This window comes from Malurus melanocephalus, unplaced genomic scaffold, assembly GCF_030028575.1.
Source record: "Malurus melanocephalus ecotype Western Australia unplaced genomic scaffold, MMel_1.1 scaffold_471, whole genome shotgun sequence".
In the NCBI taxonomy this organism is placed as follows: Eukaryota; Metazoa; Chordata; class Aves; order Passeriformes; family Maluridae; genus Malurus; species Malurus melanocephalus.
The window spans coordinates 244,329-270,470 of NW_026623703.1; the positions used below are offsets into that span (position 1 = coordinate 244,329).

General features: G+C 41.3%; 4 protein-coding genes and 1 non-coding gene across 6 annotated transcripts in view; 2 read left to right on the forward strand and 3 right to left on the reverse strand.

Annotated features, from left to right (window-relative positions):
- The window catches only part of CDR2 (cerebellar degeneration related protein 2), a 98,877-nt gene that overhangs the window by 63,646 nt on the left and 9,089 nt on the right, over positions 1-26,142 (forward strand). The gene's annotated exons all lie outside the window — the stretch shown is intronic.
- TRNAL-UAG (transfer RNA leucine (anticodon UAG)) lies at positions 2,361-2,442 on the forward strand. Its single transcript has one exon. It is a non-coding gene; the product is annotated as a tRNA-Leu (tRNA).
- Positions 3,408-15,199, reverse strand: SDR42E2 (short chain dehydrogenase/reductase family 42E, member 2). Of its 2 annotated transcripts, XM_057380803.1 has the most exons (12): positions 14,528-15,125; positions 13,110-13,284; positions 12,507-12,602; positions 11,475-11,532; positions 10,776-10,894; positions 9,632-9,707; positions 8,143-8,225; positions 6,950-7,087; positions 6,133-6,198; positions 5,424-5,487; positions 4,718-4,791; positions 3,408-4,143 (listed from the first exon to the last, which is right to left on the reverse strand). In XM_057380803.1, exons 2-12 carry the CDS (start codon positions 13,248-13,250, stop codon positions 3,895-3,897), a joined length of 1,164 nt encoding a protein of 387 aa, XP_057236786.1. In that variant the 5' UTR covers positions 13,251-13,284; positions 14,528-15,125; the 3' UTR covers positions 3,408-3,894. The 2 variants fall into 2 exon arrangements, with proteins under 2 accessions (XP_057236786.1, XP_057236787.1); XM_057380804.1 differs by lacking the exon at positions 12,507-12,602 and having other exon boundaries at positions 14,528-15,199.
- LOC130582223 (putative short-chain dehydrogenase/reductase family 42E member 2) lies at positions 15,359-26,109 on the reverse strand. The gene is made up of 12 exons (XM_057380796.1): positions 24,459-26,109; positions 22,668-22,903; positions 20,869-20,964; positions 20,068-20,128; positions 19,434-19,552; positions 19,022-19,097; positions 18,755-18,837; positions 18,132-18,269; positions 17,971-18,036; positions 17,158-17,221; positions 16,769-16,842; positions 15,359-16,567 (listed from the first exon to the last, which is right to left on the reverse strand). Exons 1-12 carry the CDS (start codon positions 24,664-24,666, stop codon positions 16,364-16,366), a joined length of 1,425 nt encoding a protein of 474 aa, XP_057236779.1. The 5' UTR covers positions 24,667-26,109; the 3' UTR covers positions 15,359-16,363.
- VWA3A (von Willebrand factor A domain containing 3A) overlaps positions 24,573-26,142 on the reverse strand; it is a 20,515-nt gene continuing 18,945 nt past the window's right edge. The window contains exon 26 of the mRNA XM_057380805.1: positions 24,573-24,637. The gene's annotated coding sequence lies outside the window, so the exon portion shown is untranslated. The remainder of the gene's footprint in view (positions 24,638-26,142) is intronic.

Here is a 26,142-nt window from a genome sequence, read left to right on the forward strand (position 1 = left end):
GCAAAGAGTCTGCCTTTTTTTACTGCTGTTCGGTCCCTTATTCATGTAAATAATCCTCATTAGTGCATTTTACCATGAGTAGGGGTTACAMAACTGAGACTGGAAGATGTGAGTATGTCCTTCGTGACAGATGGATAGTTTCTTGCAACATCACGGACTGAAAAGTGCACAATCCCTGTGCTCTCAGAAGAGAGCAGAAAAACCCTGCTGCAATGCTAGTGCTGAGATAATCGTCAGGAGRAAGATTACCAATATTTAATTAAAAACACACAGAGCAGATGCTCTGAGTCTCAGCCAGGAAAACCCACCTGCCACCACCATTACATAAATTAAACTGTCTCAGTATGGGGACTGGAGGGAGCACCATATGTGTGGGAACACCACCTGCAATTTGAGGTTACCTGTAATTTTGTCACCAATTTCCAGCACCATGCTGAGGGTGCAGCCCTGGTTTGAGAATGTCAAGCAGACACTTGAGTGAGCCTCCATTTAATGCTGTTTCCTACAGGCACACTTTTCTCATATTCATGCAGAGTTTAAACTCAAAACACATTTGSAATGTTAGTGATTGTGCAAAAACACTTTTGAGGGCCTGGAAAGAGCACAGACTCATCAAATGAATTCTGAAGGCCCATTAGAAGCCAGATGTCTGGTTCTCACTGCATGAAAATATGTTGATAATGTTTAAAAAAATCACCACCTGCCATGGTAGRCTACTGATAATGTTGGAATGCTGTAAATGGTGTGATACATGAGCATAACTGAGCAAGTCATGAGAGTAGCTTGCTTTAAACTCAGGCAAATAATGGATCATTAAGGTTGCAAAAGACTTCCAAGGTCAAGACCAACTTTACGGAATCCCACCATCCCACTAAACCGYATCACAAAGTGCCACATCTGCTTGTTATTTTTTCAKTGAGTATGTTCAGCATTGCATATATTTTTTCCAAAGGCGTTGTAGCTTGTAAAGTTTCAGGTTGCTCATTTTAAATAAGGTTCCCTTTAGAAATCACTGTTCTAGAGAACTGTGGTTTTGAAAGGAAAAAGGCAAGCACACCCCAAATAATACTAATTTTCAGAGCAATTTTACTCATTGAAAAGCYGGATTAAAAAAATSCCTYTAAATCAATCAATTCCCTGACAATTTGTGCCCTCATACTCCTATGACAATCTGGTTTTACAAGGTAAATCAAGTTGGTCAYAAAGCTCACTCCAGCTATGTGGCAGGTGCATGTAATACACATACCTAAAACTTCCTGGAGCACCAAAGCAGGACTTTCTAAGGAAGAAGGGCAATGGTGGACATAATTTCTCCATGTTGTTTTAATTGCATGGCATTTATTCTTGGTATTTTTAGCTCTGTCCACAAAGTAATTATACAAATTTCTCCTGCAGGCCTCCCAGAACATGAGAGTTCATCTTTCTACTCATCAGTGACAGTGTGAATCTGTCTCTGGTTGCCAAGCCCAGCTCTCTCATGGAGGTGGACAGGAAAAGCACCCGTTTACACCGTGCCCCAGTGCAGCAGCAGCAGGTAAGCGAGGCACCAATGCTGTAGTGGCAGCCCCAGCCACCAGCTGCCAGCGAGATAAAGGCGGCCGGGGCCTCCTGTGTCGGGTGGGAATGGTTCAGCTGAAGACACACTGCARTGCCAAGTGAGCAGCTGCCTGGCAAGGTCACTGGCCACAGAGTGAGCTGGGCAGAACATGTGGTGTTGTGGGCCAGAGGCAACTGCAGCGGGCAGGGAATGCAGCGGGTGCCTGATACAGGGCAGGACGGACCCTCTTTCTGGCCGGAAAGAGGGCACACAGGACCCTCTTCCTGTGTGCAGACTTATTATGGGGGCTGCCCTCGACCCTGTGTGACCACGGCACGGCCATCACTGGGGTTGTGGATCCGCGCCGCCGGGCAAAGGCCTCCTGAGGACCAGCTGGAGATGATCCAGCATATCTGCTGTGGTGCTGGAGGGCACAGAGAGCACGGCAGCACCTTGCCGAGGTGCTCGGGCCCAACAGCCCGGCTTTCTGGGGAGGAGGGGGCCCAGGCTGAATGTGCGGGCAGCCCGGGACAGGGAGARGGAACCGGAGGCAGAGCCGTGCTGCGAGCCCGGGCGGGGCAGCGGCGCCGCCTGTCGGGCGGGGGCGGGGACTGCGCTGCTCCGGGCCCGGCGGCGCCGCCGGGAGCTGCGGGCACAGAGACCGCGGGGCCCTTGCCCGCGGCAGCAGCGGCGTTCCCGGAGCACGGAATGCGGCGCAGGCGGTGTGGTGCTGCGGACGCGGGTGGGCAATGCACACAGGTGGAGGGGAAACGGCGGCGCTGCCCCCCTGAAAGAGGCCTGGCGGGCGGCTGAGCAGCCAGGCGGTAGCGTGGCCGAGTGGTCTAAGGCGCTGGATTTAGGCTCCAGTCATTTCGATGGCGTGGGTTCGAATCCCACCGCTGCCAAGTTGTTTTGTCCCCGCCGCGTGGCTCCTTTTCGCCGCTCGMACAGCGGGAGCCGCCGGCACGGTAGGACCGTCACTGTCCGGCCGGACACTGCTCCCCGCGGGCAGTGCCTGCTGGAGGTTATCGGTCCCATTCGCTAAAATCGATGATAGAAGGTTGTGCTATGTACTGGGGAAAAGAGTGATTTTTTCACTGAGTTTCTTGCTTTAAAAATAAAACGAGAAACACAGTAATTTTCAGTGGTTCTACCTTTGGGTGCTGCGTTTGTGTTACAGCACCTGTGACTCCCAAGCTATGCGCCTGGGCTTTGCTGCCTGCCCTGGCCTGGCTTTCACACCTTCTCCAGAGTTTTCAAATACATCCATGATTACTCCCCTCCAGACTATGATTCCTCAAGCTCTCATCCACAGTTCCTTCCCAAGYTCTCTACTGTCTGCATCTTGCTCTTGGTTGTTCTCGCCCCATGTTACAGGTTGGAAAGATGCAGGTGGGAAGAAGATTTCTGTGATAAATTCCCACTGGGAAGGATGGGGAGGAGCTGGAGCATTCTGAATTGTGCTTCAGGTCTGTTTTAGCTGAACAGTAATTTGAAAAGCACATAGTTCACATCCACTGCTGCAGGTATTTGCTCAGCTCAACTACTGTACTTCAGAAATTTGGTGCAAAAACAGTTCTTAAAGTTCAGCTAAGAAGCAGCTGAACTGTGGTAGTTGTTGCCCTTAATAACTACAGGAGGTGAAGGAAGCTGAACAAAGATYCTTGCAACCCATAGATTCCTCTACTGTGACATAAATACWMWKWAMKWWMSKWWMKTWMWKWGTAAGTTCAAATTTAACTAAAATAMCCAGGTTTRACTACTGAAAAACCCTACCAGCACATACTCCCTAGCTTTGCACGAGGGGCAGGGCAGGGAGCAGKTCTGGGACATTGTGCAGAGACACAGCACAAACTTCAGCAAAGTTTCAAGTACACTTTTATTTTCCCTCAGATGCAGTAATACAGCTAATTCACAAAATCACACAGTGTGAAGTCTCTGTAGGCCTGGTGCATGTTWTTGCAATAATCTGTCTGTCCCTTTGCTTGTTCCTCTGTTCCCCAACATAGTGAGTCATGACAGAAGCTGTGGTCAGTCTTTCTCCTTATTTCAGCTCTTTTTCTTTACTGCAGGAGCACTGCAGGGTGGCTGCAGCTCTTGTTCTTYCTGCAGGTTCAGCAGTCCATTTGAAAAGTTGTTGTTTTGGTTTGAAATAGAAGTGACAATCTTGACTCTGGTTGKTTTGGTGATTTGGTAATAATTGTTTACCGTATTTTAATTTCTCAGGTCCAGCCACTGATCTGTTATGATTTCATTTGTAAAATTAAAAGTGGCTGCCTGTTTGTTGTACTGTGCCAGTAACTCTTRTGGAGGTTAGAACGATCCGGGTAGCAATGCTGTGACTGCATTTATGCAGGTCAGTGTCGTCTTCCTTTTGAAAAACACAAAACTGAAAGGTCATCAAGTTTTACAGAAAGAAWAAACAAAATTAAAGTAATACTTAAAGAAACCAAAATATTGAGGAAGATCTGATAATTCGAGGGCTGTGGTCTGGAGTTCATGTAGTGGTCCACAGAATCAGCAAAGTTAAACTTCTGCGGGCGGTACCCCAGCTGAGCCCGTGCYTTGTCTATCCGAAAGGTGTGAGTTACAGAAATGTTCTGTACCTACAGGGCAAAAGAGTCAACATACAAAGGTATCAATACASGCAACTGGAACAAACTGTAAAGGGTAGTGAAGGCACAGTTAAAGGAAATGTAAAATACTAAAACCCCCACAATATTATATCAGTCTCCTATGAGTATTGTGCACATTATTTTTACAATTGTCCACTCAAAAGGAGAATCCTGAGAGCATAAAGAGGCATTAAAAGATGCAAAGTAGAATGTGTACGCATCCACAAAAAATTGTTCTCTTGCCTAGGTAGTCAAAGAGGCAGATCAAAGCCATCTCCYAGGTGCCTAAAGGCTCAGCCAAGTTTACAGGATACTGGCCCTTGGAAGAGAGGAGCTGAAGAAGCCTCTCCTAGATTGCAAGCATAAGCTCTGTCCAAAAATCATGGCAGTAAGCAGAACAGATTGCCTAAATTGTACACAATATATATATTTGCCCTGGAAACTGGAGACTGATGTACCACAGGGTGGATTGTGCTTTCTACTGACTTAGTCTTAAAAGTCCCCCTCATACTAACACACGTGTATCCCATGGGAATTAAGGGGAGTTTACAAACACAGACTTTACCTCATTTTTGGTCAGCAGYGGGGGCAGGTCAACAAGTGGTATCAGAAGTGCATGAAGGTGTTCCATGAGTGTGGCTGCATAACAAAAGATTGTAAGAACGGTAAATGGCTTTGCCATTATGACTGTGACATATCACACTGTAAAGGCTCATGAAGGATAATCACACATCTGAGAGCTCAGGCCACCATTACTCACACCATCAGAACTACTCGTTCACAAGGGGTTGGATTCATCTTAATTATTGTGCTTGTGGAAAAGGGGTTTGGAKGGTTGAGCACAGATCTAGTCAAAAGGTCACAAAAGCTTAAGAAAAAATTTGGCAACAGAGAACTCAGATTCTGTCTGAGCTACACAAGGGAGTTGATTTGGAGAGAGGAAGACATTTACCCATACAGCAAAGCAGATACTCTTCTGTGCATTTAATAAAGTAATGGATTTTTACTATTACATTTAATTCTTTTTATCATTAACTCCACAAAGTTACACCTCTATTAGGTCATACATAAAACTGTTATAGTGGTACTTAAATAAGATATCATTCTGGTTTCAACATACTGCACAGAGCTGAATTTCACACTGTTGAACACTAGGTGTGCCCACAGCACATTATTTTGATACATGAAAATGAAAATTGTGGGCAAATAAAATACTACAGTTAGGAATGAGGGTAGCATGGATAGGAAAGAGAAATGTTGATAAATTTTACCTGATGCATACACTAAGCAAGTAGGAATACGTATCCATGGCTTACTGCACTCTAATCTTTCAAACTGAAAAAGATTTTAAAAACAGTGAAAAACCCCAGAAACTTAAAAAAAGTTTTAAAGTTTCAATATAGAAGATATTTGTGAAAATATTCACTGTTAAAATAGAAAAAAATATCATTGCTCTTACTATCTTTCATTTTTAAGGGGATTCCAGTTAAATGTCACCCACAGACACTATGTCATTTTCAAATGTCAGCCTTAAAAGAATGAAAAAATTATAATAATTAATTGAAATGTCATAGCGTGCTGATACCTAATTTAATATCAAGATGTGTTATGGTTCTGAGGCAAAATGGTATTTTGAAAAGAATGAACAGATGAATACTTAAGATTTCTAATTTTTGTCCACCCAAAGTAGCCACGATTCCAGCTGCATGTCCCAAAAATAAAGACAATAACAGCTCCAGGCAGGGTGCTGGTGTAGATGATCCTTTGGCCTCAAGGAAGACAGTGGCTTTAATGGAATATTTTAGATGAGCTTTGTTACAGTGTTAATTACGCCAAAATTCAAGCAGGAATTAGACCCACATTCAGAGARTTCCATGTGGAACTCTCACACCTAAAGCAAACATACAAAATGTGACATGCACACAAAAGCTGCAGTTGCATACAGAAATTAATGTACTTGGAGATTAGTTTTGCACGTACAAGTGGAGTTAACCATTCAAAAAGGTTGGATTTTTCACCRTCGTGAATGAAATACACCTGGCCACTCTGTTAAAGAGATAGAGAAGAGACAAGTTAGTAAAAATAATCATGCATATATATTGACTTTATCTCACTCCTCACAAATAGCTTAAAAATAATACAGCAATATCAAAGTGGATGCACATGCCAGTCACAAACTGCTTGTGTTTCAATCAGTTGCACTCCATGGCTCCTGTGTAGCCAAGGTCTAGGYTCCCACCTTCCTTTTGCTTTTAGGGTTTTGGAAAAAGTAGTTTAATCTACTTTGAAACTTTTTCCAATATACTCACAGGTCAGTGCTTCTAGGTGAATAAAAACCAGTATTTACAGGGAGGAAACAATTGTGACTGTTTTTGAAAGCAGTGAAGCCAAATGAGTGCTTCTGTTGGCACATGGGAAGGACTGACCATCACAGTTCAGAACATTACATCTGGACTTTTAGAGGGCAACGGGATAAATCTGCCTGAATGGCTTCCAGTTTCATTTCCAACATAGCAAACGTTCTTTGCTCATCTTCCAGAAAGAACAAATACTGCATTTAAAAAATGCAAAGTTGGAGATATTCTTTCAGAACTGAATATTCCATCTCTTAACCAACCCCAACAGCCAACACTGCCCGGTCCCACTTTGCTCATAGCACATTTATCACTCAAAACACAGAAAACAGCAGAAGCTGAATGACAATAACACAGATTAATGCAGTGGTTACTACAGCACAGGATGCAGTGGCAGGATCCACTGTCAAATGAAAACTCTGATGCTTTCACTGTGTACTTACAGCTATGTAGTTCCTTTCRGGGGTGAGAGCTGCAGCAGCTAGAATGTGAGCTTGGACAAAATTATCTACGTGTAGCCAGTTCATTTGAACACTAGGGTCCCCAAACTTGAAGCTAAGTAGCCTTCTCTCAATAATCTTCTGTGGACATGAAATCAAAGCAAAATGGGTTTTAGAATGAGGTAAAGTCCACTCTCTTGTCCAGCTAAATGTAGGTTTATCTCTACTTATAAAAAAATACAATATATTAATCAATTGAAAGTAATCAAGGGAAGCACAGAGAACTCTAAAAATACTGTTCATGAGAAAATGTAAAAAAAATGTATTGCAATACGTCCTGAATTTACCAAAAATACAAGTTTGTTCTAAGGATAAGTGAAATATTGTATGGAAAGGTAAGATACAGATCTGAGTGGATCAAAAGTATTCACTAAATTGGATCAAATTTATTGAATATCTTTGGCTAGGAAAAACTGRAGGGTACTAACTAAAATGACATTTGCCATTCTTAAAATTATTTACAAGATGATAAAAATACATTTTGGCTGACTCCAATACAGTTTTCTACTTCAGCCGTAACTCAAAAATATTATGTGGTAAACTTGAATCTGTTATTTCCTCAAAGCTATTRTAACTTCATATTATGCTGATCCTTTTAAAAGAATTGGCTCATAGAATTCTACAGGGATCATGTTGTAAATGTTGCCTGTTGGCCCTGGAATTTAAAAGCAAGTGAAAAGAGTAAAATGCGAGTGCCTCAGTAAGCTGTTGTACCAGAGGGTGCTTCCAGCTCTGGAACTGGCTTCATCAGACACTGAAAAGCTGTTAATAGTTGAGGCTGGAAATAAGATATTTTGCTGCATCTCTTTTCATTAATATTTTAAACCATTTGGTGTAAGTTGCATGTGAACAGACATTTGAAATATCATGGATTGGCCTGAATCTTAGAATAATCATTACATTATAAAGCTGGACCTTCATGTGCTTGTATTTCAAAAAACAGGCTTTTTAAATCTACACTCTCTACAGGTATAATCCTTTTTAAAAAATGTTATAATATCATCAGCAGATAAACGAATTTTTGAACTGCTAACCAATAAGATCAGTCAATTTATAATACAAAYAAGTGATGCTCCTTACAGCTCTTTACCCACATCCTAGGAGACTTCAGTGGTTAAAAAATTAAAATKACATACTGCTAGCCTGGGCAAGTGTCTCTGCTCTTCTGGTCCGTAGATTCCAGGTGGGCGAAGAACACACGTGTGGAGTGTTCCACCTCCTAGAACATGGGATAAAACCATTCTTAAGAGACCTTCACATGACTCCAYTGCATCTTTGTATGAACCAAAAGCTGTAGCAGCAGAACTTACTCTGAAATAAATTCATTCCACTACCTTAAAAAACAATACATACCAAAAGGTGTTCTATTGGATAGCAAYTTGGGAGAATCAGAGCATGCAAAATAACAAGATAAGATTCAGAGAAGTCCTGCAGTCATGGTTGTGTTCCTAGAAAATACCAGATATTTAAAAATCTCTTTCTAATCTGTCCCTTGTCCCTGTGCCAGAGCAGTGAATGAGTGTTCCAGCTGTGGTGATGAGTTTGCTGAAGTGAGCAGGTTATTTGAAAAAATATTGAGCAGAGGAACAAAACCAACTGATCCTCCACAAAATTATTGATGGGAAGCAGGGACTTGTTAGCAGTACAAGATAGAGCTGAAAGGTTCCCTCAMCAGCAGCTGCAGCTTCCACTGCAGGGAGGTAGAAGCTCAGTGGGATCATAAAAATCGAATCTTCCTGCTAGTAACTGTAGACTAACATCATCTGCTAATAACTGTTGTTAATAGTACTTGTAAACATGTAAAATACTCAATCCTGCTATGGCACGGGATCAAAATGGGTTGTTTGGAACACAGAGTGGTTCTAATTTCATTGACAAATGCAAAAATGTGTATTGATCCTAAAATTAGGAGGGGCTTTAATGTGAAGAGCTGCTAAGGAAATATAGGAAAAAAAACCCGTCTTATTTTAAACAAAATAATTTTGTTGGGATGGGTTCCCATGGTGGACTTTTTATCTCTTACAGCCCTCTGCAAGTATCAAGTGAAGAGTCTTTTCTGTAAGTTGTCTGCAGCTAAATTTAGCTCAGTATCACTTGGTCACACAGAATCATGTTGCACTTTACATTAATGTGTTTCACACTGGCAGTTATAGTATCTCACAGGTGAGCTTAAGTATTCAAGTGTATAACTGCCTTCCTCAACATGGAAAACTTGGGAAGCACTAATAAATAATTCCAGGCTCTAGGCTCAGGTGGCTCCTTCTGATTTTAATATATAACTTGAGGGGGTGTGGTATGTAACAAATTAATCAGCATTTGTTTTACTTATGTTGCRTGAGACAGTGAAATGAAACACTTGTTTTTGTTTAATTTATAGCTGYCTTACTATTTTCCATTGCTGAACTTACTGCTACCATGCCAAAACATTTTACAGACATTGTGGGAACTTAAATTAAAAGTAATTTTTAAGTGAAAGTTTACTCTAATTTGTGAAAGGGGCTTGGTGACTTCATAACTGCTGGGCAATCTTGTCCACTAAGGATTGATACAGGACACAGGATTTTTGGGAGGAACAAGAACAGAAGGAGTAAATTCTACTATGAACTCATGTTTAGACAAAAGTACCTGCTAGTGTAGATCCATTAGCTGCTAGTACCATTTGTTCTGCAATTTGTTTGGTTCTGGAATAATGGTCAACAAGCTACAGAGAAAAAGCAAATACATTTTTATCTGTTCCTGAAATGACAGGACAGAGAGGCATCTCTTCTTCACTAGTTTTTACTTAGCAGGTGACAACACAAATTATAGAAGCTGTGGGGTATTAGGTTCAGGGTAAAACACATGAATATTTCTAGGGGAAGGAAGCGTTTTTGTGTATGCAAATCTGGTTAATTAATTTCAGCACATTTGAGAAGCAATAAATATATGTATGCTTTGAATGCTGCCAGGAATGTAAYTGATCACTACTTTGTAATCTGGATTTCTTCTTCAGGTAACGGAAAAGTCAAAAGCCAASTTTTGAAGTCATTACACTTGGCCTGAAATATCCTGCTCACTTGCCTGTGGCATTGTCCCAGATAAAATGTTATTTAAAATGTTATTTAAAATATTATTCATATTTTATCTCCATCTCTATTTCTGGAAAAGCAGTGATGGAGAGAGATGGGATGCAAAAAACAACCATGTATGCAAAGCACCCAGTAGTAMTTTCCTTTTTTTCATTATATGTAATAAAACCATATCAAAACAAGCTGCTTTTCCAGATCAGCACTACATTGAATATATGCYATCCTAAATAACAGAAAACCAGTAAAATCATGTAGGTAATAAATAGCTGAAGAGGCACCAAGCCATGCAGCACAATCCTCAAGTCTAGGTGGAATATCCCTGATGCTGATGGCACACTATGGGAGTTATTTTCCAAAATCAAGGCCTTAATAGGAAAATAAAGAAATCTATACTTTGATGTACATCAGACTGATGTGCCAAGGCTGTGAATAGCATCTACAAAGAGTTTTCTTCTTTCTTTCATAGAATSATGGAATGGTTTGGGTTGGAAGGTRCTWCAGGGATTGTCTCGTTCCAGCCCTCTCTYCCATGGCAGGGACACCTCCCTCTAGATCAGGCTGCTCAAACTCTCATCCCACCTGGCCTTTCTTGTGCCTTTATTATGGCATCAGGCAAAACATCATCATGAAAACTCCAGGCTTTTTCAGAAACACAGAAGTAAACAAAGAGGAAATTTGAAAATGTAATACAATGGAAATACCTTGTCATTTGGGAAATATGGCAGAGATTCCTCATCYGCATCTTCAATAGGAAGCCCTCCAAACACCACATTTACTGTGCTGGTGTAGACCAGTCGAGCGATGTTTTGTTCTTTGCAGGCTGTAGCAAAGTATAAATTCAATTACTTTAATGGAAAATAATATGGGAAAAAAATTTGTGTGACGTTTTTCTAAGAAAGCATCAACCCTTAAAAGAGAAAAACCTTCCATTCTGTGACTGGGTGAGTTGAAATGCAAAGCATATTTAAAGGGATGACATCAGTGTAGCAGCAAGTGCTTTACTGTCTGGCACATCATAGCTGGGTGCCCTCCCTGTGCCTCAGGAGAGCTTCTCCAGCCTGCTCAGCTGGGCATCACGGGCTGCCCACTGTGTACAAGCTGTTGGCAACCAGTTTAACTGCTGCAAAACACACAGGGAATCGTGGAACTGCTTACACAGATCCTGATTCTGACACCAGGCAAACAAGGTGTTGAAAAGCTGAAGTAGCTGAACTACACTGCTGGCTCTGCTATCACAGCTCGTAGCAGAATTGAGCATAACCCACCCATGATGTGTTTTCTCATTTTCTGCCAACAGTGCACAGTGGCTGACAGCAAACAGTGTGCCAAAAAGGCCAACTGGCTTTCTCTAAATATATGATATGCTGTACTAACACCCAGKGGCACAGTTAAATACGTACCATTAATGATGAATCTTGTTCCATTAATATTTACACTTTCAATCAGATCTTTACGCAACTAGAAGAAGAAGAAATGGTGCATTTTTTAGTTAATAAAACATATTAAATTCAATAGGGGGATGTTATAAATGTGCCAAAATACATAATTTAGTTATTTGATTATTAAAAATGTCACCTACACTGCTGTTTCAGGCTTAAGTCTAATAATTGTTTTTAAACCATACCTGTGTTTTTCGTATATTTTTACAGACCACTCTGCTTGAAGCAGAAAGGATTGTGGTGCTTCTAAAAATACATGTCCAGTTATTATATATCTTGCAGCAGTRTGTTAAATATCTGTGTTTCAGTAGCACTTCAGTGACCAGTTTCCTGTACCCAGAGCAATTCCAATCACACATTGCTCAGTGGTAAACAACTTTGAGTGAGCTGTTTTATCCAGACAGGGTAATTACTAAAGTTCCTCTTAGTAAATAAGGTAAAAAGGGGTGTGTTTGTGTATGTCTGCGTGTGTGTGTATGTGTGTGTATGTGTGTGTATGTGTGCTTGTAACTTTAATTATAAAATTGTGACTCAGTGTCCTACATCGAGTCCATGCTTACAGCTTTCTACCCAATGGCAAAAAAAGACTTGAAATACTGTCATTGTTATAATTTAGATATATGAAATAATTTATAATTTAGTTCAGATTTTATTCCTTAAAGTCCTAGTGACTTTACACCTAGAAGATCCATGTGAAGGTGTAGGGAAGAATTGGGGTTTTGGAGGGAACCAGCTTCCCTTGTCCTTCCTTTTGTCTCCACAATATTTCAGAACTTTTCAATRCCATTTTCATCTCAAACACCTTCCAGGGTGCTGCTGCAGCCTCAGATGGAGGGGAAATCACTCTGCAAGCAGCCTGGGCACTCCAATTGGCACAGGGCAWTTTACCAAAACACCAGGGCAATATGAAAAGATAAAATGTGTCATGCATYCGGTCTCTCACCCTCACTGTGGGCAGTCACACAGAAAAAAAACAGAACCATGTGGACTCACTTGCTCTGTTCCTGACATTCCATATGAKGCCACGTGAAACACGCAGTCAGCCCCTTCACAGACTGCAACCACAGCACTGTAATCTCTGATATCTGTCTGTAATACACAAAAAAAGATACTTGCACTTGAAAGCAAAGCTGCAGGTGAGCATTTGTCATACACTGGGTTAGCACAGAGGGAATCCATACTTATAATATATAGAACTTTACTAGCTGTATATCCTGGCACTTAAAATTGGGCACACCTCAATACTTGCTGATAATGACAATTTTTTTTCCATAGAACCCAAAGGACTTTAAGGACATTTATTAAGGTTTACAATACTCCTGTGTTTATTCTACAGCTGATTAAGGCATAGATGAGGGCAGGATCCTGAGGAGTCAGGAGTGAAACCGCTCCATGTGTTACACATTTCACTGGTTTCTGGATTTCAGATGTACTAAAATCCATTCACCAAAACTCATGTGGGATGTTCACACAGTTAAAAAGGTTACTGAAATTTGAAATAATTGGCAATGAGGTATTTGGATTCTGTGAAAACTAGTAAGACATCATGGAAAAGGCAAGTGAACTAAGTTTGACAGKTGATATGATTTCTCATACCTGGATCCACACCACTCCATTGGGAATAACCCACATAGGYTTGTGGATGTCACACAGAACCACGGAGGCTCCCGTGCTGGCCAGAGCACATCCCAGCTTGTACCCGCAGTAGCCAGCTCCTCCTGTCACCACGGCTCTCATGCTGCTTCTGTTCAGTGCCGGAGCATTTCTGGTCCTTTTGGAGACACAGAATGGGTGATAGGCTGTTGCTCCTCTACAAATTACAAGTTTCCTGATATTCAAATACTGCTGCCACTACCAGATACATAACTATTTCTCCTATATGGGGAAAATTGCTCCATAGCACTCCTGGATGCAGACGATTTAAAGGAGATTCACGTTAACAAGATCTATTCACAGCAGCAAAACCTGACTATAATGCAAYTTCTTTTAGAGAGATAAAGACAAAWGCAAAACAAAATTTACAGTGCCCAGTTTATTGCCAAGACAGATATCTAAGGGAAGTGGTACTTCCAGCTTCTTTCTAGGTACCAGCAGCTAAATATAAAGTAAGAATATGGTGAATTGTTATCATTGGCAATGCTGGAGTTGAGATAGATGAGGATTTCAGGAGGAAAGAGGGATGCCTGATCCTTACATTATAACTTTAGAAGGTGTATCAGAGAACAAGGCTATGAAATCTCTTGCTTTCGAGGGAAAYTCGATCAAAATAGCTGCTATGCTATAGAAAGGGTTAATAACTGCATCAAGAAAAAAAAAAGTTATAACGAATCACTTATTTCCTGAACATAGGAGTTCTTGCCCTTCTGTGGGCTCCTCACCGGCAGTCAGGACATTTCAGAGGCTGTGACTACCGAGTCCCTCCGACACCCCCATCCCTGCCCCGGCCACAATTAAACATTCAAAGGCACCTGAGCCCCGCCGGGGCTCTCTGCATCTCACTTGCAAATGGGCCGGGCCGGCACAGCGCAGGGAGCGGAGCTCGGGCCGGGTCCCCGCCGTGCCCGCGGCCTCGGGCGCTGCCGCGGGGCCGCCGTTGGGGCCGTTGGGCCCGGGGGTTGCGGCTCCGGCCGGGCCGGGCACGGGCAGCGGCCGCGGGAGCGCTGCGGGCAGGGGGAACCCAGGGGGAACCGGCCCGGCCCCGCCGCCAGTCCTGCAGCGGCCACGGGGCTTTCGGGGGTCCCGCGGCATCCCTGGGGTCCCACAGCACCACCGGGTCCCACTCACCTGGCAGCACCTTTGGGATCGCACAACGTTCCTGGGATGCTGCTCATTCCACAGCATCCCGGGGATCCCACAGCATCGTACAACTTTCCTGCTGTGGATGTTGCTCAATCCACAGCATCCCTGGGATTCTGCTCGTCCCACAGCATCCCGGGGATCCCACAGCATGCCACGGCTTTCCTGGGTTGCCAGAGCATCCCTGGGATTCCACAGCATCCTATGGTGGTTCTTACCTCCAAGTGTCTTCGCACAGCTGTGACCGCTACCCAAACGCGTCCTGTCGCTAGCGAGGGCTCCGGCCACACTGAGGGACCTGTTGAGCAGGTTGTTCAGGACCAAGTGCCACCTCCTGCCTACTGGTTGGACGGTCGGTGGCAGGACATGGCACAGAGAGATGCAGAACATCTGAGAGAGCTGCAAACCAGCAGGAATTCCCAAAGAAGAGCAAATAAATAGCCACTAATGTCCCTTCCCACCTGAGCCTCGCTGTGGTCATTCCAGCCTGGGAAGGTGTGAAAAGGGTCAGGAGCTGCTAACTAAAGAATTTCAGTTACCCATTCCAGGCAAAAATTAAGTTTTGAACATGTTTACCTCTTTCGTTACAGCTGTGCCATGTCTGAATGTTCACATTAAATTTTAATCACTTAAAGACACATTGCAGTTATGTTAGAGCAGGAGTAATTCAGACAAGAGCCAACTTAAACTGAGACTCAGTAAAGACCCACAGAAATGAGAGAGCTGGCTATTCCCAGCTGGTACTGAGGATTGTTGTAAAATCTCAAGCGCTGCATCTGTAAGAAAGATAAATCCATGTACCAAAGCCAGTTCCTGTTAATCAGCRCTGTTTTAACAATAATGTGAAAAGCATCTTACCCAAAATAACAAACCACAGGTTTGGTGCTACAGGACTGAAATGAAGGGACCCCATGGGGACTTAGAACTATAAAGCCAGTCCTTGGTTAGTCCTTTCTGAGTGTCCGAGTAAGGTCAGAGCCCGCACTGGTGAAAAATGTTGGTGTAATCACAGATGTATCCTGAGCTTATCAGTCCAATAAAAGTGATATGAAAGATTTATAAAACTAATCTAGAAATCCTGTAAAATGCTAACAAAAGGCAAAATAAATASAGAGTGGAGATAATCAGATGGCAGAGCTTTCCTGTCATTCCCTTCTGTGACCTACCCTGGTAAATCCAGCTCTCCTGCTCCATGTGGGGTGCAAGAGAGGGAGCAGCTGCYCCCTGGTCACAACAAAGCTGGTTCCTAAGAAAAAGCTTGTAACTTCTGCAGAGTTTGTCTGGGCTACACTTGGTGTGTACCTGTAGCTCACCCAGTGCAATCCACCCAAGAAGCAGTAACAGCTGGCTGAACTTTCCCTTCCCACAAGCTCCTTAAAAACAGTATTTGGTTCAGTTATTATTTATTATTGCATTGAAAGGATATGATTTGATTTACAAACACACAAAGTTATTTATTACATCTTTACAAAACTTTAGAACAATACAACTATTTTACATAAATACTATTTTCATTCCTCTAATCATCTATTATTTATAAATATTTACTTTCCATATTTTTTGCACTGTTTCCCAGGTCTCTGCAATTCCTCAGACTAACTGACAGTAGCTGTAGCAGTGGCTTCATCAGAAGAGTTTTTCAGTCACCCTTTTCTTCATTGGAGCTACTGGACTTGTTACAGCATTGCTGTCCTGTAATAGTTCCTCTTTTTCCAACTTCTCACCCTCCTGAATAACCATTTTTAGAAAATGCTTCCCAGCATGAAACAATCAATTAATGAAGATCCATTAAAACAATTCCTGTATCCATTTGGTGAACTCCTCTGATGTAATGCTGTGTTGCTCCTGGGAAACATTTCCTGACATGTCCCATGTTTTCACTGTTGTAGGCTGTTTTTTCTTTGGTTGKTTTTTTCTTAATGAGATCAGAGAGGTGTCATCATAGTAGTAAGAGTAACAMAGTCCAGAGTGGCTGAGGAATCTGCTGAGGACCAGATCATTAATACTCAGAAACAAAATGAGGTTTTCTGGAACACGTAGGTGGTTATTTGGTTTTAGAAGAAAGAAAGAATGAYCAAACTTAACAAAGTGCCAAACACAAACACCATTTTAAGGAATGTGTGATCTTCTTGGCAAGTAGGTCTTGTTTTTAGATAATGATCCACAGAATCAGCGAATGAGAATTTCTTTGGTTTGTAACCGAGTTGGTTTCGTGCCTTGTCTATTCGGAAAGTGTGAGTTACAGTGACATTCCACACCTGAAATCCAAAAGGACAGTTATGGCAGTGACTTSAATATCCAGTTTTCTACAACTTGGATGAAACTATATCAGCAATGATACTCCAATGGAAACTGAACAGAAACCAGATCTGTATTCAGACAATCTGAAGGGTGTATCACATCCTTCATGAGAATTTTAGTCACGAATCTATAAACATTCTCTCTTTTTGTACATTTACCTCATTCCTTGTCAGGAAAGGTGTAAAGCTGAAAACTGGCTTCAGTATCAAGTGCAGRTATTCCATCACAGTGGCTGTGAAACAGAAAATTACTTAATGAGACAGCTGGATAACAATAAACTGAGACAAYGCTGACATTGCATATCCAATAATTCCTACTGGTAGAAGGCACTGTTTAATTCCTGAAGAACATGATGAGTTTATCACTAGCCTTTAAACTTTATCTGGTATAATYAATAGCAAATGGCACAAGTGATTATTATTGATTAGAATAATATTAAGTTAAATAATTGCTACAGTTTGGGCCCCTGCATTTTGTAAAGCCACTATGTAGCTTTATAGGAATAAAATAACCAAACCATCCACAATAATTAAGAATTTTTTTTTACCTGCTATATGAACCAGGAGAACAGGAATATGTATCCAGGGTTTCCTGTASCCTAATTTTTCAAACTAGAAAGGGTATAAAAGGAAAGAATAACAGAGAACTTATACCAAATTTAGGGTGTCAATGAAACATGAAAATGGCAAAAAAAAAAAGAACGTTGATAAAACTTGTATCTAAACTTGTTTTCCCAGCTAGTCTTCCTATGAATACTGGTAGTAAGAAAAGCAATTGAAACCCACTACTCATTCTTTGGTGCCACCTCCCACCCTCCATGTGCARTTGGACAGTGAAGGGCACAGAACGCAGTGACCCAGCCTGCAACACTGAACTACAGTTCAATGCAGCCCCACTGCTCTCCTGCAGGCACTTTCTGTGATGGCATTGCAGGATCAGAACTTTGGCATGCTTCTTCAATCCCAGCCTGACACTTTGGAAAATACAGTGTTGTCTTTTTTGTAAGATAAGATTGTGAATGGGCTTCCCTGGGCRCTGCACTGCTGCCAGSACAGAGAGCAGCAATGGCAGCAGCCCTGGCAGGTTGTGTTGCTGTGCACAGCGTGGGTTGGCCTCACAGAACAGTCTGGACCTCTGCTAAATGCTCACAAATGGGGCCAAACTCCACTGTTCCTCATATCCAAACCTTCCCTTCACACCAGGGGAGCTTTGGGATGTGCGGGGAGAACAGGATGAGTTTAAWGGGAAGGAATTCAGTAATGGATGTGCACTGAGCTTCACTGAGTTGTTCTGGTGTGCAGTCAGTGCCAGGCCTTGTGCCCAGGCRGTGCTGGGAGCTGCAGGGCTGTGCAGAACGTACCAGAGGCACGATCCACTCAGAGAAGATGACATTTTCACCGTCGTGGATGTAATAAGCCTGACCACTCTGGTAAAGAAGCAGAGAAAAACATTGATAAAACACTGGATAGCATTTTCTGTCTCTCTCATGAGACAAACACARTGATTATATGGTTTACTTACAGCTACATAGCCCTTCTCAGAGGTGAGAGCCTCAGCAGCCAGTAAATGAGCTTGCACTAGATTTCCTATGTGAACCCAGTTCATCTGAACTTTGTGATTCCCAAACTTGAAGTTAAAAAGTCTCCTCTGGATATTTAYCTGTAGAAACAGAAAACATGAGATAACTACATTATTCCTTTATTATGCAGTGTAACATTGATTTTGTCTCACCCCACATACTTGGAATTTGCTGTATTTATGTACAATTGCAGCACAAGAAATGTGTCASAAAAAAAGCCCAATTAGTGGGTGGTTTAGTGTATTAAAGACTGTGGCACTGATAGGCAGGGACAAATATGGTGACGTTATATCGTTTAGCAGAAAAAAAAGTGCATATTTAAAAGCCATTAAACAATCAGGGATGCAAGCCTACTGCTTCTACCATGGCATTTCAGCCTTCCATTTTTTCTTTTCACTGAAAAGCCCAGCTTGACCCTGGCCCACAGGATTCTGCTGTTTGTTACCCTGCACCACATCACGTATCCCTGAGCTTTCAGCACATCCCTGCAATCAAGGTACTCTGCTGGTGTTGTGCCCTTACAACTACTTGTGGTGTCCTCCAGAGCTGACTACAAAACACATACGGCTACTCGAGGCAGGTGCCGCTGCTCTTCTGGTCCGTAGATGCCCGGGGGGCGAAGCACACACGTGTGGAGCTTGTCCCCTCCTTGGAGAGAGAAAACAGGCACTGTGAGCATCTCATTACACATTGCTGGYAGCACAAAAGCTAAATCTCCACAAAGGGAGAAGCAGAAACAAGCTAAATAATATTGCAGTTAAAGCATGCTATTGATAAGGTATTCTCATTAGCACTCCCAGTGACAGAAAAACCYCAAATGCTTTGTGTGTACCTTTCAGTAAAGTTCCATTAGCAGCAAGAACCATTTGGTCTGCAATTGCCTTGGTTCTAGAATAATGATTAAATTGCTATAAAGAAAGCAGAATAAGATAATTATTGAATCAATAATGGCAAATTTACTGTGTATGACTGACAACATTCCAATCTAGCCAACTGATAGATATAAACTGAGCAAAACAAAACTAGAAATAATAAGATTTAGTATATATAGTTTGGTTTTGACAAAAAAAACACACTGTAGTAGCACAAGTTTAGCTTCAGAGTAAGTCCATTAGTATTTAACTTACTTTTTGTGCTGAATGTACTGAGAACATCTACAGTAAGACAATTGCTCTCAGAACAGCTTTCACACAGTCTATCCTTTAGAGCACAGTAAATGCCAAACCATCCCATGAACCAAGTACCTTTTCCAGTGGGAAATATGGAACAGTTTCTTCATCTCCTTCTTCAATAGGATTCCCTCCAAACACCACATTCACTGTACTGGTATATATCAGTCTAGGGATATTTCTTTGTTTGCAGACTACAAAGATATACAAAAGAAATTATTTTAAAGCAAAAATAAAGAGGAAAAAAATAACTGAACTGGAAGATTTTATGTTTATAAAACAGATACATTTATGGAGAAAGGTAGTATTTTAACTTGGATGGAACATGAAGTCACACARGAGCAGGGCCCAGTTTTCCCCAGTGCCACAAACTGCCTGTGGCTCATTCTGTTYGTGACAAAAGATGTGTAACACAAAACATACCCTGCTGGTGTATCATCAGCAGTGCCTTAAATACAAAGGAAATTCATGTGATTTGCAAAGCAAAGACTTAATTATAGATTCCAGTCTTGTACATCTATCCCCAGTTCAAACCAGTGACAAATCAACCACCTTTAATGGGACCTGCACTCCCAGGTTTGCATCACACTCTGAGAAGGGAGAGGAGAGCCTCACTTCACTGCCTGCTCTTCACAGGAAACATCCAGTTAGAAAGTTCTGCAATTCATGGTTTGGATCAGATGCAAAGAAAAAAAATCTAGGTACCTACCATCAATTATTATTTTTGTGCCTCCAACATTTATGGATTCAATATGATCTTTCTTTTGAAGCTAGAAATAGAATTTGCACAGGATTTAATTAATGAAACAAGTCCCATTCACAAAATGATGGTTACAATTGCCAGATCTAGAATGGCTGAGGCCTTTTTGTAATGTACATTATACAAATGTCTATCTGTCTATCATACACTGATTCCTGGCAATCCTCATATTTATTCTCTCCTTCAGTGTACGAGTAAAGAAAGTTGAAAAATGGAAGATCAAATGCATCTAAAAGGTAATAATAATGCTTCAATATTTTGTCACTCCCCAGATAATCCATGATAYAGGACAAGAATTACAGGCAGGGGTTATGCTCCCTGAAAGCTTTGACAAATTTTTGTTCCAGGGGCAATCTGTCCCATTCCTAAAATAATTCATAGGTTCACGACCTTTTTTGATAACACTCTCAGAGCATAACATATTGATTGAGGTGTTTGCTCATGACTGAGATCACAAGAAGAAAATATATCAATATTAGTTCCAGAGCAATGCTGTCACATTTCTTCAGATTAGAGAAAGAGGATATACCTTCTTATYTCATTTTCCTAGAATATTTTGTAGTACATTACTCTCACACTTCCACTTTATTATTTAAGGAATATCTCCCTTGTTGCCAGTATGGATGACTTAACCTTTATAACAACTTCTGGCTGACAAAAATACCCTAAAATTACCTTCTTTGTTACATGCAGACCATTTTTTTCTCTCTCAAAAATAATCAAAGAAAAGTTTAGGAAAATGGTACTTACTTGTTCTGATCCTGACATTCCACATGCAGCTACATGGAAAACACAGTCAACCCCTTCACATGCTTTGAACACTGCTTCATAATCCCTCACATCACCCTGCAAAATGAGAAAAGAAGGGATTTTTGACAGGTAGGGCTCCCGCCATTCTCTATATTCACAATGGCTGGTAACAAAAATCTAAATATATCCTGGTCTATTTTTCACAAAACTTAACTACAGTTAAATAAAACATTATGAACAGGCAGAAAAATCAATGACTAAGAATTTTGCCAGTATTTTGTTGCAAAACAAAGATGACTCTTGTTGGCTTCGATTATAATGCGTATTTTCACACTTAGTCCTGCAGCCTCCAGGCTGGCAAAACTTGTTTGACTTGAATGGGAGCAGCAAGGGCTCAAGGGCTGSAGAATCCAGCCCCAGGGACAATAAATCACTGCAGGAAGGGTTCAGCTGCTTGCCTTGGGATCACCAAATATGAGAACCCCTTTTCCCTTGGCAACTTGGGATCTCATCTATGCTGTTCACAAATGTCACTGTATCAATCTAAGGGTTTTTAGTGCAGTGTAYGATAAATTTAATTATGGCTTTGCACAAGGTTAAAAAACCCAGTATACTCTCTACATATTTAATACTTTAGGGTGCTATAATCACATTTATGAAATTCAACAGATCATCGAACACACCTGTATCTAGTATTAAATACTGTGGTAGGATAGAATATTAAATTGCATTTTTGTATACCAGGTAATACTGCATTAATAGTAATCCCCATACAGGCAGATATCACAAAAAATAACAGTACCTTTATCTCCAGAATTCAGATATTTCAAAATATTAGATATTATTTTGTTTTCTGTAATGTACTTGACAGAATAACTCCCAAACAAGCAGCTGAAGGTAATATTAAGAGCTAATCTAGTCTTTAACTCTGAACATTTTCTCCTGAGGTTGCCAAAGTATTTCACAAATGCAGCTKGCTTACAGTTCCACCCACCTCAGTGCAGTGTTGAAGGAGCTCACCAGTATAAACAACATCAGCCACCTCCAAACCACTGGGCAAGGCTCAGGCCTCCAGAGTCACTTATTCATTCATTTGCTAGGACTATGTAGTTCCATTTTCCAGGTAACTCTCTTACACTCTTTAATATTTATCCTTTTAAAATGGATTTATAAAAAAAATGCTGTCTAGAAGATCATTGGTAGGATCTCAAGTCACCTTAAGAAGATGGAAATTGCCATCAGTCYATCACCACACAGTGCTCATCAATGGGTGCTGTGGGAAGACTGAACAGGGCAAGCAAATGTGCTGCTTTCCCCCAGAATACTCATCCAGTCTTGAAGTATTTTCATTCAGATTTCTTGAGCTAAATTAATTTATCGATGTAGCAATTTCTAGTGGAAGTAAATCCTTCAGTGACCCATCCCTCTCCATCCCAATGCTGCTCACAGTCTGCAGAGCTGTCCCGCTCCCAAATCACCTCTTATCTCAGGAAATCCCAATTGCTCAGTCATTCTCTGCATGGCAGTCATTCTGCATTTGTGATCCCTTCCACTGCCCTGTCTTTGCCCTCACCTTTTCAGTTGAAATAATTCCCCGTGTCCCGTCATTGTTCACTGTCACCCTGGGGTGCTGAAAGGCAGCTCCCGACAGAGCATCACTGGTGACACAGAGACGCTGCCACTGGGACCCTGTTTGCCCCCCTAACCTTTTACCATGGCTTCTTCCAGTGAATATTTTAACCAAAAATCCKTAAAAGGAAGCCTTGATAATAACCATTAAATACATAACTCCAAGATACCTTGAAAAAGTCGGCTCCTGTTGGGATTTCCCATTTAGGCCGGTGCAGATCGAAGAGCACGACGGCGATTCCTGAGCTGACCAGGGCACAGCCCAGGTTGTACCCCAGGTATCCCCCTCCTCCTGTCACCATGGTCCTGCTGCTCCTGGAGCCCCCCAGCCCAGCAGGCTCAGTCCCTGGRCTCTCATCGTGTTGGCTGCTGGGGAGCTCTTCTGTGGGTCCCTCTGGCATCACGGCTGCAACAGAGAGGAGTCTTGAAAATTCCTGCAAATGCTCTGAGATCAGGCTAATTTCAATTACTGCCACGTTACAATGCTCCTATACTATTTTTATTAATACATTCTGAATGTATAAATTCATTATTGTGGTGATGGGATTTCTACGTATAAGTCTGAATGCTTTTATATTCTAAAATTTAGTCTTTTCCTCATATCCCTATATTTATATAGAAATGAAGAGAAATTACAGGATTTTAGAGCCATTATAATTATATAACCTTAAGAGCTATGATTTTTGAATGCTTGGTTTAATAATTTTATCCTTGAAAACTCATGAACATCCGATATATTAATTCCATGCTTGGCCTTTGCACATTAAGATCTAGGCTCTTATATCCCCAAAGAGAAATCCAGAAGAAATAACTTGAAATCAGTCATGTCACCATAACATGGGAGCCAACTGGTGCCTGCAGCCCAGTACAGGAATATGGAYCCAATCTCTGCAGATTATTTTGGTTTTCTCATAGCTGGAGAAAGCAACTGGTGGTGTGTGGTAAGCACAGTTTGCTCTCAGCCATTTACACCAGGYTTCAGCAGGGCTCAGGCAGAAACTGAGCTTGGCTGGTAGCTCTGTCACTTCCAGGGTGACAAAAAAGTTCTAGAAAAGCAACAGAAAATRCAGCCACAGCACACAAAATTATGGACTATTTTTGCCATCACTTAGTTAATATTTTATAATTTTGTTTGTGGTGTTTTTCTTATTTTATATATTGGTTTTTGGATTTCAGACACAGGAAATGACTATTCTCCATGCTGTTACATCATTATAACACTAATTCAGTGTACTGAGTGGCATAACAGTGTAAATTACAAGCTCCTCATGTTGAAAAACATCCTGMCATTTCAAAAATGAAAAATAATCCATGTTTCCAAACACAATTTAAACTAGAGCTAATATAATATAACTAAAACAAATATGCTATCCTGTTCAAGCAAAGAAATATGAATTTGTATCTCTAGAGTTTGCTACACAGGAATCTTAAGCCATAAAATTCTCCTGCCTTCTGAGAAAAAGCATCTTTCTACACACTGTGGACAGAACTAAAGTCAAGCTTGTCACACATATTACAAAAACTCATTTGAATAATACTATAAATTTGAATACGTGCCATTAACATCTCCTTAAATTTTAAGTTAGCTGGAGATTGCATTAAAGAAAGGGTTTTTTTTAGACATCTCTTTCTTAAAAAGCAGTAATACAGTTAATATATTAGTCCGCTTCATGGAATTAGAAAATAGTTTTCAAATTTCAAATGTAAACCATTTTCTTTAAGAAAATACTTCTCCAGCATCAGTAACTTTCTTCTTTCTCTGAATTTATAGGAGCTATTCTGATTTATTAATGTATTCTGCATGATGAGCATAGTTACACATCATGCAGCACRCGCAGTGCAAGTAGCTCTTAGCCCCACTATTGTCATTTCAAATATTAGGAATGTTCAAATTAGCTGCCATAAAGAGTTAAGAGATAAGTTTAGCAGGTTTTTAAGAAGAGCTAAAGAAGTGGAAATACCCGTGGCAGAATGCTGGGTGTCAGCGTTGAGCAGTCGCTCCTGTCCAGGGGGAGGGTGAGCGGTCTCCTCGCTGGACAATCCGTGACTCAAGGGCATCAGCTCCTCCCGGGCACCCGACAATTCACGTGTGCTCGGCCCTTTTGCTGTTCCTGTTCCTTTGGAGCTGCTGCTGCTTGGGCTGCGAGCCAGAAAAGGGCAGGGCTTCATTTGGACACAATTTACGTTCCTTTTCAGGAAAATAYAACTCTCCACATCAGCCCATTCTAAAGAGGATGGTACCTCTCACTTCTGTGGTAAAAGTAAAAGACACTCCACAACACAAATACACCATTAACACCACTGGTCTGTAGGTAAACTGTACTAAAGAAACAAAAATCCCGTTTGGCAGTGGCACTCAGCACTTCCAGCCTGACTTTTCTATCTCCATCCCCAACCCAATTTTGTATCCAGAGAGGATACAAAGGGTTGTTCTCTAACAGGAATGAAAGTAATAAACTACCTTGTACACAACAGAACAGGAAAATGTGATCTACTGTTAAATAATGCATTTTAAATTAATGAGGAATTAATGAAATGATTAATAATTATAGATGTTCYCTGTCCTAAGATTTTAAAGCACTTTAAAAACACATATGCTTTTGCAAATTAAACAATGAGAAATCAAARCAAACATTTTAAAGTGGGTGTGTCTAAAATTAAGTCCCAGAACAGTAGTTAAGATGCTAAAGAAACACTCCCACGTCTAAATATAAATGACTACAATTTTCAGTGTCTGCATGTCAGAAATATCTCAAGTTCATACGTAACCAATCGCAATTTAAATGTAATTTAATGTTCATGTGYTGATGAGAACTCAAACTGACACCTAGGCAAGCATATTTTATCCTAACATGTATGTTCCTATAGTGGGCCTTAGAAGCAGAATCTTTGAACCTGTCAAATTCCCCTCACTTCTGGGATTGCTGGGTGAGTGACAAGCTCAGCTCGCAGAAAGCCCCCAAGAACACCAAACTCTGTTTAGAGTGTCCACAGCACCGACAGCTTCTACCATTTAATAAAGAAATAAAGTGCTCATTCTATCCTGAACTATTCCAGAACTCCTTCCCAAGTCAAAGCAGCTGATCAGCTTATTCAAGGGCTGGCAACCCCTCACTCTTCAGTAAAATTTAACAGAGTTTAACTTGACTTTGCTTTCCACCTCGGCCAGAAGGGGACACCTCAGAGGAGTTTTCACAACTGGTGTTTTGTACCTCTCCTCTTATTCTCTTACCTTAGTAAAGAAGGATGACCATATTTGACTCAATACATCCTGCAAAAAATTTCTGAAAGATATACTTCTGCTGCATTAAGATTTGAGCTTGCTTTCTGTCTTGAATCACAACTCTATACTGCCTTTTTCTATGCAGACACAAAAACAAGCAAAACATCCAGCACTYGTATAAAACACAGAAGGAAGCTGTCAGGGAGTTTGTTTATTTACACGGAGAGGGTCAACATTTCTGAGCTGCTGTGTTGGYTTATCAAAATGTTACATCCAGACTGCAAAGCAATGTTGAAATGCAATTGCACTGTTTCATAAAGGTAAAGCTTACACAAGTTCATTCCAAATCACAGGCTGGTAGAGCCAAGCCTGARTTGAGTAAGGAGGATTTGGCATAAAACAGGACAGTCTCTGTCTCCACA